Source organism: Helianthus annuus, chromosome 2 (assembly GCF_002127325.2).
Source record: "Helianthus annuus cultivar XRQ/B chromosome 2, HanXRQr2.0-SUNRISE, whole genome shotgun sequence".
Lineage (NCBI taxonomy): Eukaryota > Viridiplantae > Streptophyta > Magnoliopsida > Asterales > Asteraceae > Helianthus > Helianthus annuus.
Genome location: NC_035434.2, coordinates 25118186 through 25136892, shown reverse-complemented (window position 1 = coordinate 25136892; position 18707 = coordinate 25118186). Strand labels below are relative to the sequence as shown.

The 18707-nt window shown below is 40.1% G+C and overlaps 1 protein-coding gene across 3 annotated transcripts; it reads left to right on the top strand.

Annotated features, from left to right (window-relative positions):
- Window positions 1–13959: 13959 nt before the first annotated feature.
- LOC110912759 lies at window positions 13960–18511 on the top strand. 3 transcript variants are annotated; one of them, XM_022157572.2, is made up of 8 exons: window positions 13960–14321; window positions 15130–15198; window positions 16181–16300; window positions 16385–16459; window positions 17345–17479; window positions 17607–17748; window positions 18069–18243; window positions 18335–18511. In XM_022157572.2, exons 1-7 carry the CDS (start codon window positions 14040–14042, stop codon window positions 18227–18229), a joined length of 984 nt encoding a protein of 327 aa, XP_022013264.1. In that variant the 5' UTR covers window positions 13960–14039; the 3' UTR covers window positions 18230–18243; window positions 18335–18511. The 3 variants fall into 3 exon arrangements, 2 of the variants coding, with proteins under 2 accessions (XP_022013264.1, XP_022013256.1); XM_022157564.2 differs by lacking the exon at window positions 18335–18511 and having other exon boundaries at window positions 18069–18322; XR_004872541.1 differs by lacking the exon at window positions 18335–18511 and having other exon boundaries at window positions 14021–14321; window positions 16374–16459; window positions 18069–18285.
- The last annotated feature ends 196 nt before the right edge of the window (window positions 18512–18707 follow it).

Below are 18707 nucleotides of genomic sequence, written 5' to 3'. Positions count from 1 at the left end.
TGTGCGAAGATCAGTCATAATATCGCGGCCAACCCCTGGCATGTGTGCGAAGATCAGTTCAATTGGTATACTAGTCTAGGTCGTATCTCATCATTACCCTTCCTCACCCTGAGGACCATATCATTAAATTCTATCATCTGAGTAAGTACGAATAAATAATCCAAAACCCATTCCCACCCTGGGAACCCCATGCCTTGGCTGTGTGAACTCACCTTGGTTTGCTCGGTCTGACTCTTAAAATAGCTAACGGTCAGGGTTGGTCAATCACGTCCTAGTATGATTAACATTTAGTCAATTAGTGGTTTCAAGCACAAAGTTGCTACACGTATTCTAACATGTTACACGTAAAATATTATAATGTAATATATGTACACATGCATGCAAAGTGTCGCTAATCAAATTAGCGACCACATATTCGTCACAAATCACATAATAAATCTTGTCACAAAATTTCAGCTTTTAAGTGCATTTTCGGACAATTTGCGGTGCGTTAATCGGGACCGTTCGGGCACCGGATACTTCCCGAAAAATTACGGAACGTTTCAATCGAACCAGAGACCATTGTATTAAAATTTGGTGACCAAATTCCTTACGGATTTTTCGTGAAAAATCTTGCGCCAAACCATGATCAGATTTGACGTAATCTGGTCAGGTTTGCCGAAAAATTTATTTAAAAATATCTGTGTATCCGATTGGCGCGAAACCAAAAACAAAATCGCATGTCCGATCCCTAGTATCTACAGTAACATTTTCACATTCAAACAATAAACACACACCGAGTTATAACGCAAAACGTTCGCTGCATTTTCTGCAGAAAATGGCAGCTCATAGCAGTTTTAGAAACAATGCCGCTAAAAATACCTAGACCTGTCCGAAAAATACGAAACCACTTCTGTTTGAAAGCTATTTCCGGATACTTGGTTTTAGACTCTGAAAACGTAAGGTTTCGATAGTTTAAAGTCCCGGAACAGGCTACGCAAGTCAGCGTATTTTCTGTAGAAAATCGCTGAACTGGTATTTACTCGATTTAGTCACTTTTTCATGCATCCTAACAACTTTCTAGGTGTCGTAAGCGCATAACGAACTTGTGTAAACATAATACACAATATTTATTCGAGACACATAGAACCTATATATTTCGAGCATACAACAATCAATAACTAACAGCCCCTTGTAGCACTCATGTAAGTTTGTGGCCCCAAACCAACCTGTGAAATCAGTCAACACATCCAGCCCAAATCATTGTGTGAAGACAAATAACAAAAGATGTTAATTATTCCCATTTAATTGTACAACACCATCTACACGTAAATCAGACGTCTCATAAAATCATCATATCATACTACGAATCAATAACTATAGAAAACGCAGCCATGTAGTGCATGAATAATAACCAAAATAAACGAAGTACGAACTAACCGGTAGTGAGATGCGAGTGAAATAGAGCTAGTGTGAGAGGGAGGGTAGCGACGTGAGGGGGGGTATGTGCTGCCGTAGATCGCCAATAGGGAAGGAACAAGATCGCAGGTTCTTTAATGAGAGTTAGGGTTTGTGGAGTTTGGAATTTTATATCCATTCAATGCTAGAATACGTAAATTAGCATATAGAGGATTTGTGGGGCAGTTAGGAAGCACATGTGGGGTTGGGCCGAACACAATAGAATACGGCAATTGTATTTTTTTTTAACAACCAATAATAATATAGTTAACCATCAGTAATATAATATACATATATATATATATATATTAAACAACTTATGGCTCGACGGTTCGGGTCGGTTCAGTACGACATGAATAAAATATAATCAATTCATCAAATAATAGAGGCGCAAGATTTGATTTATAAAAGTGAAACAAACGGGGTTTTACCTCAAAGTTACGGGTTGTCACATCATCCCCAAGTTGAAAGAAATTTCGTCCCGAAATTTAGCAAACAGTCACTGAGGAAGCTAGTTTTGTTGAGTGTTTTCGCGGGGTGTCACATCATCCCCTACTTGAAAGAATTTTCGTCCCGAAAATTGTTCTAAAACAATGGCTTGAAGTGAGTTCCGACGAACTCGATCTATAGATACCTTACAACGCTTGGGGGGGGGGGGGCTAATCTTGTGATCGGTGGAAATCATGGTATGGTTGTTAGCGTTTCGTTATATCAGTTGCCAATCAAAGAAACAGGGAATTAATGAGGTTCGTACGAAGAATCGAGCGAAAACAGGGGTCCATTAATATCCGAAGGATTCGACCAGCTAATCTATTGTCTAGAAGTAATTTCTAGTAGTGGTGCATGGCGGCATGGCACAACAGGGAAGTTCGTTACATCGCGGTCGCGTGAGTGTATCATTTGTCCAAAACAGCGTTTGGTGGGTAAGGTTGCGAGTTGCAAAACGACGAACGCGTGTAACTATGGCTGCTTCGTTTCTGGTGACGATGACAGGCGAAGGTGATAGGGTTCGTCAACCGGGATGCGTAGGTGTAGTTCTCCTAAACCCAAGTTCGTTTGAGCCAGGTCTGGTCTTCATGAATGTTGACATGCAAACCGAATGTACGGAGGGTCAGATGGCGACGTCATGTCGAGACAGTCGTACGGATAAATAGAACGCATAAAACAGTTGTCGTATTGGGGTGAGGAGAAAACAGGAAAAGAATTTGATCACTACTTGTCAAGTTTAAAGTAAACGGTTGAGTGTCAAAGCAAGCACACTAGGGCTAATAAGGGCAATCATGCTACTACGTTAACTAAGCATACCATAAACAACGCACCATGCAAATGTAACTAACAAGTAGGTAACATAAACATAGACCATACCATCTAAAGTGTTGAGTCTTGCACGTGGAGCGAAGCGTCGTTGTGGATCGTTGAGCACTATACAGGTTATAGTCTGATTTTAATAAAAACCTTTTCCCATTATTAAAACCAAGTTCACTATAACCAATGGCTCTGATACCAATCTGTCACACCCCCAAAATCCACAAGCGGAGTATCACCGCATGGAGGCGTGACTGACCAGGATCCAGCCACCAATCATATTGAACAATATAAATTAAGTAAATAAAAGTCCAATCCAAACAATATAATTGGTGTCAAAACAATTCAACCAAGTTAAAGTTATCAGCGGAAGCATAAAGTTCAAAACCCAAAACATAAATTAAAGGTTCATAAGTTTAACATGGAACTCAACAGTCCATTTCCCACAACGTCCACGCCTCCTCGTGCAAGCTCCATGAGTACCTAGGGTCCTGCAAGGCATGCAGCAGAGAGTCAACAACTAGTTGAGCGAGTTCACAGTAAACAATTCAGTAATAGTAATAGTAGAGTAGGCCTTGTGTTCGTTCGTTTAGTCATGTATCGTATTAGTTCATATCGCGGCCCTCTAGGCATGTGTGCGATGATTAGGGGAAGTTATCCCAATTATTCTAGACTATGTATATTTGTATCGCGGCCACCCTGGCATGTGTGTGAAGTTTAGTGTATAGTTCGCGGCCTTTCCAAGGCATGTGTGCGAAGATCAGTCATAATATCGCGGCCAACCCCTGGCATGTGTGCGAAGATCAGTTCAATTGGTATACTAGTCTAGGTCGTATCTCATCATTACCCTTCCTCACCCTGAGGACCATATCATTAAATTCTATCATCTGAGTAAGTACGAATAAATAATCCAAAACCCATTCCCACCCTGGGAACCCCATGCCTTGGCTGTGTGAACTCACCTTGGTTTGCTCGGTCTGACTCTTAAAATAGCTAACGGTCAGGGTTGGTCAATCACGTCCTAGTATGATTAACATTTAGTCAATTAGTGGTTTCAAGCACAAAGTTGCTACACGTATTCTAACATGTTACACGTAAAATATTATAATGTAATATATGTACACATGCATGCAAAGTGTCGCTAATCAAATTTGCGACCACATATTCGTCACAAATCACATAATAAATCTTGTCACAAAATTTCAGCTTTTAAGTGCATTTTCGGACAATTTGCGGTGCGTTAATCGGGACCGTTCGGGCACCGGATACTTCCCGAAAAATTACGAAACGTTTCAATCGAACCAGAGACCATTGTATTAAAATTTGGTGACCAAATTCCTTACGGATTTTTCGTGAAAAATCTTGCGCCAAACCATGATCAGATTTGACGTAATCTGGTCAGGTTTGCCGAAAAATTTATTTAAAAATATCTGTGTATCCGATTGGCGCGAAACCAAAAACAAAATCGCATGTCCGATCCCTAGTATCTACAGTAACATTTTCACATTCAAACAATAAACACACACCGAGTTATAACGCAAAACGTTCGCTGCATTTTCTGCAGAAAATGGCAGCTCATAGCAGTTTTAGAAACAATGCCGCTAAAAATACCTAGACCTGTCCGAAAAATACGAAACCACTTCTGTTTGAAAGCTATTTCCGGATACTTGGTTTTAGACTCTGAAAACGTAAGGTTTCGATAGTTTAAAGTCCCGGAACAGGCTACGCAAGTCAGCGTATTTTCTGTAGAAAATCGCTGAACTGGTATTTACTCGATTTAGTCACTTTTTCATGCATCCTAACAACTTTCTAGGTGTCGTAAGCGCATAACGAACTTGTGTAAACATAATACACAATATTTATTCGAGACACATAGAACCTATATATTTCGAGCATACAACAATCAATAACTAACAGCCCCTTGTAGCACTCATGTAAGTTTGTGGCCCCAAACCAACCTGTGAAATCAGTCAACACATCCAGCCCAAATCATTGTGTGAAGACAAATAACAAAAGATGTTAATTATTCCCATTTAATTGTACAACACCATCTACACGTAAATCAGACGTCTCATAAAATCATCATATCATACTACGAATCAATAACTACAGAAAACGCAGCCATGTAGTGCATGAATAATAACCAAAATAAACGAAGTACGAACTAACCGGTAGTGAGATGCGAGTGAAATAGAGCTAGTGTGAGAGGGAGGGTAGCGACGTGAGGGGGGGGTATGTGATGCCGTAGATCGCCAATAGGGAAGGAACAAGATCGCAGGTTCTTTAATGAGAGTTAGGGTTTGTGGAGTTTGGAATTTTTATATCCATTCAATGCTAGAATACGTAAATTAGCATATAGAGGATTTGTGGGGCAGTTAGGAAGCACATGTGGGATTGGGCCGAACACAATAGAATACGGCAATTGTATTTTTTTTTAACAACCAATAATAATATAGTTAACCATCAGTAATATAATATACATATATATATATATATATATATATATTAAACAACTTATGGCTCGACGGTTCGGGTCGGTTCAGTACGACATGAATAAAATATAATCAATTCATCAAATAATAGAGGCGCAAGATTTGATTTATAAAAGTGAAACAAACGGGGTTTTACCTCAAAGTTACGGGTTGTCACATAAATACCATTCACAAGGAACGTACCATTAACCACATTGTTGTCAGCCTGGGCTTGACGAGCGTTGATGTTGAAGGTTCTGGCGTTTGCTGCTTGTTGCTGTTGCTGAGGCTGTTGCTGCTGCTGCTGGGGCTCTTGCTTCACAACCCTGTTCGAGCACATGTTTGCAAGGTGGTTAGGATCACCACATGCAAAGCAGACTCGAGCATTGATCGCGGGTGCTTGAGCTGCGTGTTGGCCTTGCGGGGCTGGGAGTAGAGCTTGATGAGCAGTGGCAGGAGTTGTGGTGTTACGGGGACCATAGCGATAGTTGGTAGTGAAATGACCGTACAAATTGCAATGAGCACAGAAACGACAGGCGAGTCCCACCGGGTGATGATATGAGTAGGTCGGGTGGGGACCTGTGTATGCACGCTTTGCTGGCGGTGCATGAGTAACTGGTGCTGGTCGATGATGAGACTGCTGCTGAGCCGGTACGGCTTGTAGAGGGGCAGCAGTGGTAGTGACAGCACAGTTCTTGTTGCTGGAGCTGCTGTTGTTGTGCTTCTTCTTTCGGCGTGATGACTTGGACGGTTGAGCAGTGGTGGTGTCGGCGGTCGGTGCAGTAGTAGCTTGATGCAGAGACTTGGAGGGCTTATCCCAGAAACCAGCTTTTACCCGCTTGTCGTTGATCTCGGCGACAAGCAAGTAAGTCTCTTTAATCGATGAGGTCTTCACGGCGTGGACAAAGTCGGCAACACAATCGGGTAGAGCTCGAATATACTTCTTGATGGCCATGTCTGGTGTCTTGACTTGATCGTGACAGATAATGCTGAGCTGCTTAAAGCGAGCAGTCAGGGCAGTGTTGTCTCCATCTTTCTAATTAATGTTCCAAAACTCGTCCTCCAGCTTTTAGCGTTCATGGGGAGGGCAGAATTCGTCCATCATGATGGTTTTCAGCTCTTCCCAAGTCAGCTCATAAGCTGCATCATTCCCGCGTTTGTTTCGTTCGTCCGTCCACCAGTCTAGAGCTCGGGACTGGAAGACGCCAGTTGCGTTTAGGGTACGGAGATTCTCAGGGCAGCCGCTTTGGCGCAGAGTGACTTCGACGGAATCAAACCACTGAAACATAGCAGTAGGAACATCTTCTCCGGTGTATTCCTTTGGTCTGCATGCCTTGAACTGTTTGAAGCTGAAAACAGTCTTGGTAGCATCTTTAGGAGCTTCGGTTCTCGACTCCTCAGATGATTTGTTGACGTTCTCATAGACATCGCTCACAGCTTTCGCTACTTGTTTGGCGATAGCAACAAGACGTTTGTCCCTCTTTTTTTGGCGAGAAAGTAAGTATCGGGATCCAGATGACATTGTCTGCAACAGACATCGTCACGGGACTCAACACATCATAATCGAATCTCACCTCACACGTCTTACTCTAACTAAAGCTCAGGAACACGATAGGGCATGTATCACATATCCACATAAGCACATAATCACAGATTCACATAATCACAGAAACACATAAGCACGTAAGGCACATAATCACAGAAGCACATAAGCATATACGCATTTTAGCACATAGGCAGTCAGAATACAGAAACCTATCATTCAAAGCTCGCAAGTCGTCCGTATATATAGTTCGCGTATAGTATATCGATAGTATAATCGTATGGCATGTCGAGTATAGTATAAGCGTATATCATAGCATAATGTCGTCTAGATTTGCAGCGACTTGTTAGCGTATTGAGATAGAAGAGCAATGCGAGTCGTGTGTGTCGATCGATGTGATAGCAAAATCGAATAATTTTCCAAAAATTTAAACACGTAAACAGATAAATATACATAAAATCGACGAATTATCAGAGTCAGCAGTTGCGGGCTCAGAATCGAAACACATAAAAGTGTAGAAATAGATTGCTTGCGGCTATTAGACATTGACTACCCAAAGCGATTCGACTATTCTCAAAGACTTGTCGTCACATTTCGACTTTTGGGATCGTGTTTCTACCTCGATTCTTGGGCATTCAGCACGCATTCCCTAGGTCATACTCATGAGTTCAGGTCGTTGGAGTCCGTCGAGGCTTTGGTGAGATAAATAAAAGTCGGAACAAGTTGTCAAGGTTAGGATTTCACCCCTAGCTTAGCAACTCCTTCCTTGTTTTTTTTTTTTTTTTTTGTAGAATAGAGGAGATTATTCATCAAAATGTGGATTTCACTCCCGATTTGGTATAATTCTCCTCGTTAAACAAGCGTTCGTTATTAAAAAGAATAATGAAGAAATCATTGATAAGTTGATAAAACAGCATTGATCAAGCAATTTAGTCAAGAGTTTGCGGTTTTTCACACCTAATCTCGACTAAATCGCCTTCTCATTATTGAAAATTCGAGTGCGGTGATAGTGTAGCATGAACGAGTATGGCGAGATACATGGCATATAAGCTTGGTCTCTTGGTTCCTAACTATAGTCTAGGTCTCTAAGACATCGACCCGGACTAGGTCATGTCTAGCCTAATTCCCTATAGTTATGGCTCTGATACCAATCTGTCACACCCCAACCGATGGCAGAATCATCGGGGCATGGCACTGAGCGAAACAGATTGTCCAGAAGTTTCCATAACAATTACCATTACTATTCAATTTATATAATACGTCCCATACCATACCTCAAATAGCGAACAGATTATTACAGATAAAAAAATCCAGGCAAATATTTTGTTCCGACAACTCAGATTTAAATATAAATATTGTTTATCTATGTCTAGAGACTCATGCTGCAAGATCTACAGACAACTATGCTCTAGACTTTTATTCTAGCCTCGCCTTCCTAGCAGATAAGCATCTTAAACACCTGTCACATACGTTAAAATAAAGTCAATACATAAAATGTAAAGGTGAGCATACAAGTTTGATAATAGCATATAGAGTTCGAAATAGTTTACGCATAACCAGCACGTACACAGAGGAAAACGAAGCATGTTAATTATCGATATGGATCTATCGATACCAATGACTGCGGGTTGACTGCCCGAGGCAGTTCGCAATACATGATTACCACCGTAATCCATGCAAGTAATTGTCCTTAACAACCCCTGTGTGAACGGGTGCTGAGTCCAAACTATAGTACTATCGTCGTTAAGGCATGTAGACAGCATTCCACGTGTAAACATAACAACAAGCATTCATTTAGTCACGTAATACATGCGGTAACGGTTAGCGTTTAAAGTAATTGAGTAGTGTGTTCGATTGTGATTTAGGATAAGTAACGTATGTAACACCCAAAAGTGCTAAAGCAAAAAGGGTTCGAGTATACGGTTGATGGATTGAAGGGAGCGCTTGAGAGTAGGGTTAGCCTGAATGGTTTGATAGCATAACGATAAGCAACACGTAAAACGGAAACAAGTGTTGGAAGGTCGGACAGCTGGTCGATCGGACGGTAGTCCAATCGGACGGCTTGACCGTTCGGTTAACAGTTCGTTCAGACAGCCTGTCCGATCGGTCGGTAGACCGATCGGATGGCTATTCGAGTGGATTGTTTCTTCCTTTGGGTAAGATGTGTTTGTGTATAATGGTTTGACCTTTTGAGGTTTTTGTTGTAGTATTTGAAAACATTGAAGTGTCCTTACCTTACAGGTCGATCGATCAAACGGTCGTTCGATCGGCCGGCTAACCAATCGGTTAGGTACTTCAGCAGACAAGTTCTTAGCAGGGTGTCACCTGATCGGACGACTGTTCGATCAGATGGCACTCCAAACGCGTTGAACATTTTGATAATCGACTAAGTGTTGAAGCATAGTATCTCATGATCCGAAGAGTAATCCAATCGGATGGCAGACCCATCGAACATCAGTTCGTTCCATACTCCACTTCATTGAATTGCTCAAGTGTGGGGCCATATGCTAGCCGATCGGCTGGCCGGTCGATCGGCTGACTGTCCGATCGGCTGGCTGTCCGTTCGGAAAGCAGTCCGATTGGTCAGCATCTTGACCTGGTCGGCCTGTTCGTCTAACACTTAGCTGTTCTGATTTATTTGTTGTTATATCGAGGTATTTTGACAACGAGTCGAACCATAGAATCCTCGTTCTTACTTGTTTCCCCTGATCCGACAGGAATCACCCAAGTCCGGCCGATTAACGGTTCAGAACGGAGTTTAACATTTAACCCGAAATCGGTGAACCTCGTGGATAGAATCTGAATCTTGAACCGCACAACTACTAGGATGATTAGTAAGTCGGCACAAGCTTCGTTTCTATCGGTTTGAAAGCATTGAGTGTAAAAGAGTTGAAAGAAAGTTGGAAAAACCATCTTTCAATCCTTTTCACCGTGTATATGTTTAGATCTTTTACAGATCTTTGTTTGTTTATGTGGAAATCGGCTAGATCCAAGTTATTCTTGGTGGACTGAGGCCAAAACATGAAGTTCTTCAAGAACACCATGATGACATCATCCTAGAACACTTGAATCTTGATGATTTCACGGTTAAAAGTTAAGATTTGAAAGATAGAAAGGTGTAGGAGTGTCTGTAGATCAAGAAAGTACAAGATTTAGGATGAGATCTTACTGGAATCGAGAGAAATTTGAGAAAAGAAAGAGAGCACGAGCTGGTCGGTCAGAGGTTTCCAAAATTGGTAAGGATGACAATGACAGGGGTATTTATAGGCTGCCAAAAGAGGAAAGAGCTGGCCGATCGGCCAGGCAGCTCGATCGGACCGCCTGTCCGATCGGACAGCAGTCCGATCGGCTGGCTGGGAGCCTGATCGTTCAGCTGCCTGATTCGAGTGTTCGGGGCGACGATTTTCGATATTTCGATTTCGATTGAGGATGATGCGAGTACGATAGAGTTTCCTATTCAAATTACTTTTAATCCCAACTACTATATCTAACATACAAGCATCTATGTCTCGCGCTATCTCTTTTCCACTACCATGATTCGATTTCGGTTGAGTTCGATTGGGTTCGATTTCGATTCGAGTTTCGATTGATTGCCACACACGTAACATAAAGTAAACACGCACAAGTAACACATGAGGCACACACCCACGTATTATAACACCAAAGTTTGCACAATTCGAGTTTCGAGTTCGATGATGATTTGATTAGCTCGATTATTGATTAACTGACTTTATCGCATTGTTACTTCCTATTATTCACAGTCGTAAAGCGTTTTGCAGCGATAAACATTCGATTACTTCGATTTTTAACACTTACTCCACATAATACAACTAATGTAAACATAAAATAGACTAACTATAGTCAAAGAAGTCAAAACAGTAGTTGAACAAGGAGTGACAGATCGCAATTAGCGATCTTTTCCTCCTTTCACTTCAATCTTGACTTTGACTTTGACTTTTGAAAACACGGGGTGTTACAAGCCATGATAGCCATGAGAGAGAATGTTAGACTATGGGGTATGGGGCTTGGGTTGGGGCATGGGTTGGGGCAAAACACCCAAGCCACCACCCCGGGTGGGCTTGGGTTGTGGTGTGGCCCTTGGGGCTTGGGTTTGAAGTCGGGCGTGGGGCGGGCTTGAGATTTGATGTGGCGGCTCCTATTCGCTGTCCACCACCATGTCATAGCGGGTGTTTGAATGTTTGAATTTTAAATTCCAACCGTTTGACCAAGCCAAGCGGTCACCCCAACCCCCAACATCCCCTATAAATGTAACCCAAAACCCCACCGGCTACCCCATCTCAAACCATCGATGTCCACCGCTACCCCACCAGCTAACCCACTTGATCCCACAAACCCGCTACCCCACAAACCCGAAGAAGATGGCCTCTTGGACCCACGAAGAAGAATTGGCTCTCGTCACAAGCGTCGTTGACGTTATGAAGGGTCGACAACCCGGCCAAACACGATATTGGCCGGAAGCATTCGCAAGCTACCGACATAACGTCGGACACGACCGGCACAACCTCAACGTGTGCCAACATAAATGGCGCGAGCTACGACCCAAGCTCGATCGTTTCAAGGCCTACTACGAAGCCGTTCCGAGAGGCGAGTTAAGCCACGAGGACCGGGTGGCGGTGGCGAACATTGAGTTTCGGGACAAGGAGTGAAGGCCGTTCGACAAGCTCGCGCTTTTTGAAATTTACTTAACGCTCTAGGTTTTTTTCTTATTTTGTAATCGTTTTTAGGTTTTTTTTTGTAATTTTTAGGTTTTTTTTATTTTGTAATTGTTTTTAGGTTTTTTTTATTTTGTATTTAATAAAATTTTAGGTTTTTTTAATGTTGTATGTATTATTTTTTTTTTTAATTTTTTTTAATAAACTGTCAAGCCACGCCCCTAACCCAAGCCCCGCCATACCCTACGGACACGTCACTCACCAGTGGGGGCTCCAACTCCACATGTCAACTCATGCCCCCAACCCAAGCCCTACCATACCCCACGGTCTTAAAAAAGCCCATTCCCAGAACAAGTTTGTAACCACCCATTGGTGAATCCCATAGGTCCATTTTGACTTTCTATATATTTCGTACCGTAGCCTTTACATCTTGTGCCATCTCAACTGTGAATCTATTGAATACATTTTTAACCAAAATGTGTTCATTCTTTTACTATTGCCACTACATGATTTTTATTTACTATTATTTAGCAGTGATAAAATGGTTCTCGTTTAAAATGTGGTTCTCATGAACCCAAGATTTTTGCAGTGGTATTATTGTAATTAACTCAAAACACGTTACATTAGATTTTGATTTACTAATGTATTCGCATAATGTATTCATCGGTTAATATATTGCAGCTTCTAATTTTACATTCAAACGTAATTGCATGCATTGTAGTTTTTTAACATTGTAGTCATTGGTGACTTGGTGTTTACTTGTATTTATCGACGAATACACTATATTTGTCGAACACAACGTATTTTCTTACATTAAAATGAAAACCTCACGATTTCCATGTAGGTGTTTACTTGTTTCACCGGTGGGTACAACAAATGTCACCCCATAATATTCAAGTTTTATGTTTCAAAGAGATTTCAATCTTTTTCATATGTTCTGATCAAAACATGCAGCCATTAAATAGAGGAAAACAAAGCTAAAAATAGGAGCCAATAATAATGGCCTGATAATACTCCCTCTCAAGTTGGAGTGTGGGTTAACAACACCCAACTTGCCAAGGAGAAAATTGAGTTGGGGAGCACCTAAACCTTTTGTAAAGAGGTCAGCGATTTGCAACTTTGAATCAATGGGGAGAGGAAGAATTTCTTGAGTCTCAACTCTTTCACGGACAAAATAGCAATCCATCTCTACATGTTTAGTTCGTTCATGGAAAACCGGATTGTTGGCGATGTGTCTGGCAGCTTGGTTATCACAAAATAGAGGAGTTGGACCTTCGATTGGAACATCTAGTTCTTGTAGAAGCCATCGCATCCACAGAACCTCGCTGACAGTAGAGGCCATGGAATGATATTCTGCTTCAGCGGAAGAAATCGACGAATTTATGTTTACTTGTATTTATCGACAAATACACTATATTTAACGAACACAACATATTTTCTTACATTAAAATGAAATCTCACGATTTCCATGTAGGTGTTTACTTGTTTCACCGGTGGGTACAACATATTTTCATGTTAATTATGTAAATGTCACCCACTAAAAAGTTATATCTACGCCTACAAATACTTCTCACTTTAAAAATATAATTGTTACATTTTTTAGTGTTAATCTTATAATTTTTTTTATCCCATTATATTTTTCTTTTACCAGCGAATTTCTTACTACTTGTAAGACTTGAACCTAAAATCTCACACTTTACTCTGTTTTAAAATACGGTGTTTTATAAAATTCAAAGTATGTCACTCTGATGTGACTATTTTTATCTACGTCTCCGTATAAATAGTTATCAAAACTAGGTTAATGTATAATTAATTAAAGCATAAATATACATGTTATCAGAGCTACTTTACGTTTAGTTTTTTTATTCTAATAATATAATGTAATGTTTTATAATATTCCAAATATACCATAGTGACGAGCTTATTTTTATCTATGTTTCGATAAAAGTTTTGTTCAAAATCGAACAACGAATCAAATCCATGTCGTTAAATCGAACAACGAATCAAATCCATGTCATTGGAACAACTTCAATAGTAGTCGTACCACTATTTGTTTATATGGTTTCTAACATAAATTTGTTTTTCTTACTCCGGCCGAACAACATTGAAAATGAACCTTTTTATTCAAATTAGAGGTTATTATTATTTTTTTTTTTTTTGTATCTAAGACTATAGAGAATGCCGGTAACGTACCGGTGTCTTGACGAACTGAGTTGAATCTGACCGAAAGTCAATACCAAGACTTGTACGGTCGTAATAGTTAACGATATTCGTTTTATGGTTTTCAATCGACATAATATACGTGTCGATATCCTTTTGGACATATCATAGCTTAAACTTTTTAGGTTTCTCTTTTCGTTACAATACCGAGTACCGATACCAAACCGACACCATCCGAAATCCCGCCGCAACAAAGTTCATTTTTGTCACTGTAGATATAGAATCTTGGAAAAAAAATAACACGAAATCAAGAATCTGTACACCTGTTAACACTGGTACGTGGGTACAGACTCTTCCACAAACCCTTTTGTTCGGTAAAAATCAAACAATTAATCATGCTCAAACAACCCCAATTACCCTCCACACAATCTGTTCTTTCATTCATCAGAAATGAGTTGCAGAACCACCATCAACGTACTCACAACAAACATACCTTCCACTTCAATTGCTACTGTCACCCACTCATCTCTTCGTCTCCCCAATTCACTCCTCTCAAGAACAACAAGATGCTCAATTACAAACCCTATCTTGGTTAACCATTTCTTCAGGCGTTTAGATGCAAAAAAACCCCAATGGGGGGCTGGTGGTTCCTATAAGAAAGTACAACGTGGGTTGTTTAGAGTGTATTCGGGTTTCTTAGAACTCCCACTTCTTCCTTTTCCTTCTGATCAGGTATTTCTTTATATTTGATCTTATCGAAAATTAGCGATCAGCATTTGGTATCGGGTACCAGTATCGAACTGTTCCGGATATAACCTACTTCCCCTTTTTCGGTACCGGTACCGGTACGGTATTTACGGGTAAAACACCGGTATTGGTACCGAACCGGTGTATTCGGTACCGGTACCGGTACCATTACCCACTTTTTCTGTTTTTCGGTACCAGTTCTTTCAGTGCCGAACGTGTACCGTGCTCATCACCATTTTATCTGATAATGTTGTTGTTAGGAGTGTAAACGAGCCGGGCCGAGCCCGAGCTCGGCTCGTTAGGTTTTTATAAAAATCGAGCTCGAGCTCGGCTCGGTTCGAGCCTACTTCTTTGAGCTCGAGCTTGGCTCGCGAGTAAAACCCAAAGCTCGAGCTCGGCTCCAACTATTTTGAGAACAACCTTAAACGAGCTAAAAGCTTGGTTCGAGCTCACTTCAACATCGCTTAAATGAGCCAAAGCTCGGCTCGAGCTCGGCTCATCAATGTTATCATCATTATTAATATATCATGTATAAAAAAACTAAAATTTTGTATGGGCTCGTTTAGGCTCGCGAGCCTAAACAAGCTTTGTATTTCAGGCCCGGGCTTGGGCTCGATAACAAAACGAGCTCTATTTCAGGCTCGAGCTTGGGCTCGGGCTCATTAAGGCTCGGCTCGTTCGAGCTTTTAACCGAGCCGATCACAAGTAGTTCTCGAGCCTCTGGGCTTGTTTACACCCCTAGTTGTTGTGAGATGGGTTGACCGCCATTGACTTTTTTGTTATGTGTTTGTAGGTTCTTGTTCCATCTGAAGCCAAGACACTTCATTTGTTTGAAGCAAGATACTTGAAGTTATTGGATGAGGTATTTAATTTTGTATAAATATTATTTAGGGGCATTAATCTTTTAACCTGAATAAAGACAGTGTATCTGGTTTATCTAAACAAGTTAAATGGGTTGACGAGTTTTAATCAGGTTGTAATCTTAGTTGTCGAAGGCGCTTAAAAACAAGGGCTTTTTTAAGCGAGGCGCATAGTGTAAAAGATACCATTTTAGGGATTTTGAGTCATCTTCTAGGCTTGTTTAGGGCTAGTTTAGGCTCTTTTAGGTTGATTCCATGTTTGTATAGGGCTGGTATAATTGTGGTAGACGATTTTTGGCCGGAACTTGGCCTGAAAAATGCGCATGAGGGGTTGAAAAGTGTGCCTAGGTGCGTCTTGACAACATCATAGTTGTTAATGGCAAATAGCGACAGATAGCGATAAGGTACCTATATGCTACATAGCGAATAGCGATAAATAGCAGGCGGCTATTTTATAAATAGCGATAAACTGGAAAAAAAAGTTAAATTATATGTATATTATATCAAAATACCCTAGTATATATGCCATTTTACATGTATATCTAACAAAAACATAAAATCCAGCTATTTTATAGCTATATTAATTAATTAATAATAATAATAATAAACTATCGCTATCTATCGCTACAACCCTAATAGCGAGCCTAGACCTATACGATTCGTAGCGCGCTATAGCTATCGTTACGCTCGCTATTGACAACTATGGACAACATAGGTTGTAATCTTGTTAAACGGGTTGGAGGGTTGTAATAACAGGGTTGAACGGGTTGGCAGCTGGCGTGATTAAGCCGGTTAAACAAGTCAACCCGAACATGAACGGTTTAATTAAACGATCAAACATGTTCAAAACTTGATTCTTCACGTGTGGAGTTTCGGGTCGTGTGATAAATTGCATCCCCTAATAACATATAATATTCCCATTGAGTAACATCTTCATTGTGTCTTGCTTGTAAATAACATGATTTGAATATCGTGATATTGTAGTGTTTATTAAGAAAGAAGAAACTATTTGTGCATTTTGTGTTGGATCCAATCGCTGTGAGTTCCACATCTAAAGAAGCGTCGTTTGCTGCTAGATACGCTTGTTTGGTTGTTATAGAAAAGGTAAACTTCAAGTAGTTATTAAATAATAATTTTTAATTCTTTTTTCTTCCGGTTAAACTCATTGTCATCTCAGTGTTCTGACAGGTTGAACAATTAGATGTCGGGGCCTTAGTCTCTATTAGAGGAATTGGTCGTGTCACATTAGTGAAATTTGCAAAGGTAAGTTATTTTGAGAGTGTTTGGATATGCATTTTGAAAGCGTGTTTAATATTTAATAATCAGATTAGATAATTAGCTGCAATAAATACATTCTTTCTAAAGAATTCTTCTTTTTTTCGAGTAAAATGTCATTTTCGTCCTTGAGGTTTAGCCAGTTTTGCGCATAGTTGTCAATAGCGGCTATAGCGACCGCTATAGCGCGCTATGTAGCGAAGCGACCAGGTGTCGCTATTTGGGTCATAGCGACCAATAGCGTGAATAGAGACAATTAGTTTTTTTTTTTTTTTTTATGTAAATAGCACTTAGATATAGCTATAAAATAGCTGGATTTATAGGTTTTTGTTAAATATACATGTAAAATAGCATATATACCAGGTATTTTGATATAATATACATATAAAAAGTTTCAAAATTCTTTTTCTAGTGTATCGCTATATATATAATAGCAGTCGCTATTCGCTATGTAGCATATAGGTCCTTGTCGCTATTTATCGCTATTCGCTATTAACAACTATGGTTTTGCGACTATCGTCCAAAGGTTTGTTTTTCCGCATCTGGATCAAAAAAGGTTTGAAATCTTGCCATTTTTATCCGGCTCATTAAGTCCATACATTTTACTCCGTTAAGGCAGAGGTGGGGCAATTCGGTCTTTTTCACTCTATGTAAAAAGACCGAATTGCCCTTTAATTTAACAAAATAGACGGAAATACCACTGACTTAAGGGAAATAAATGGATGAGTTTCAAAACTTTTGGATCCAGATGCGGAAAAACAAACCTCTGGACGAAAGTCACACTGTCGCAAAACTGGTCAAACCTCAGGGACGAAAATGGCATATTACGCTTTTTTTTTCTTTTGAAGATCGTTAATTTCAATGATTCTGCAGGCAGATCCTTTCTTAGAAGGCATAGTATTACCGTTACAGGATAACGTTCCGCAGAACGAAAGTGAAGTAAGCTCCAAAGTTCTTGAACTAAAAGAAGCTCTTGAGGGATTAAATAGCTTGGAAATAAAACTAAAGGTTCGGTACTTCGGTCAATCAAGTTATAGTGATTTGTATTGCTTGCATTAAAAGTTATATCATGCATACTACATGTGATACTATCGTTTACAAAATCGTTAGCTTATTTGCTTATGCTAATGATTAGGCTGCTAAAGACGAACCCTTGCGGACCCAAACGGCAAATTCTCTAGATTGGGCTACAAAAGAACTGTCTTTAGATTGTGAAGAAGCTTTCATTCCTTCTCTTGCTGAGCGCGTGTCCTTCGCGGCACTTCAAAATGTTTCAGGTAAGCAAATGAACCGAATGTTCAACGAATAGTTCGTGAACCGTTTGGCAGGAAGTTCGTTTGTGTTCGTTCGTTTAATAAATGAACAAACACGAACAAGAAATCTCGTTCGTTTGGTTAAATAAACAAACATGAACAGAGGCCGCGTTCGTTCATTTATGTTCGTTCGGTTTTTTTGCAGCCCTTGATGCTTCTAAAATTGGCACGTTTCGACCTTAACCTTTTTACCTATTACCCTAGGCGAACATGATGCCAGCTTTATAGGATAAGAACGGTCCGTTTGGATGTACTAACCTTTAAGTTGGATATTTTTACGACAGGATCAACACATTCGGAAATGTTAAAGTTACAGAACGAAAAACTGAAAGCAATGGATGTTAAAGAAACATTACGACGGCTCGAAACTTCTTTGAGTTTTGTCAAGAACAATGTCTCCATGACTGCAGCCAAGCTTGCCATTCAATCCTTGAACATGCAATAGATATATCATAATTTGTATATCTTTGCTTTTAGAAATTAGTTTGCTTTTATATGTTATGCTACTACATATTTATATTTGTATATCTTCTCCCTCTACCTGTTGCAGATTGGAAGTGCGTGCGGGGTGTGTACGATGGTGGTTAGGGATGGTGTTGGTTGTTTAGCTGGTGGTCAACGCCTCAACGGTGGTGGAGATGGTGATGTTTTCAGGTTTATTTAAAAAACAAATAAATAATAATAAAAGGGGATGGAAAAAGACCAAAATACCCTCAGCTGAGTTGCATGTGAGGTGACTTAACAAAAAAATTAAACGTAGTTTGTGCCAAAAGGTTGATTCTAGTGCTTTTTAAACTAAAAGGTACTCAAGTAAAAGGTTGATTCTAGTGCTTTTTAAACTAGGCGAATTGGAAATAAATAATCCCACCTAACTCAATTTGGCCGATAATAATCCCAAGTCAGTTATTGGCTGATAATAATCC

What these genes read in the sequence shown, in the direction of transcription:
- LOC110912759 (XM_022157572.2), top strand. Translation starts at nt 14,040, where the DNA reads ATGAGTTGCAGAACCACCATCAACGTACTCACAACAAACATACCTTCC. An exon ending in TTCCTTTTCCTTCTGATCAG is followed by an intron (nt 14,322 to 15,129) that starts GTATTTCTTTAT and finishes ATGTGTTTGTAG; the next exon opens with GTTCTTGTTCCATCTGAAGC. An exon ending in GGCACTTCAAAATGTTTCAG is followed by an intron (nt 17,749 to 18,068) that starts GTAAGCAAATGA and finishes TTTTTACGACAG; the next exon opens with GATCAACACATTCGGAAATG.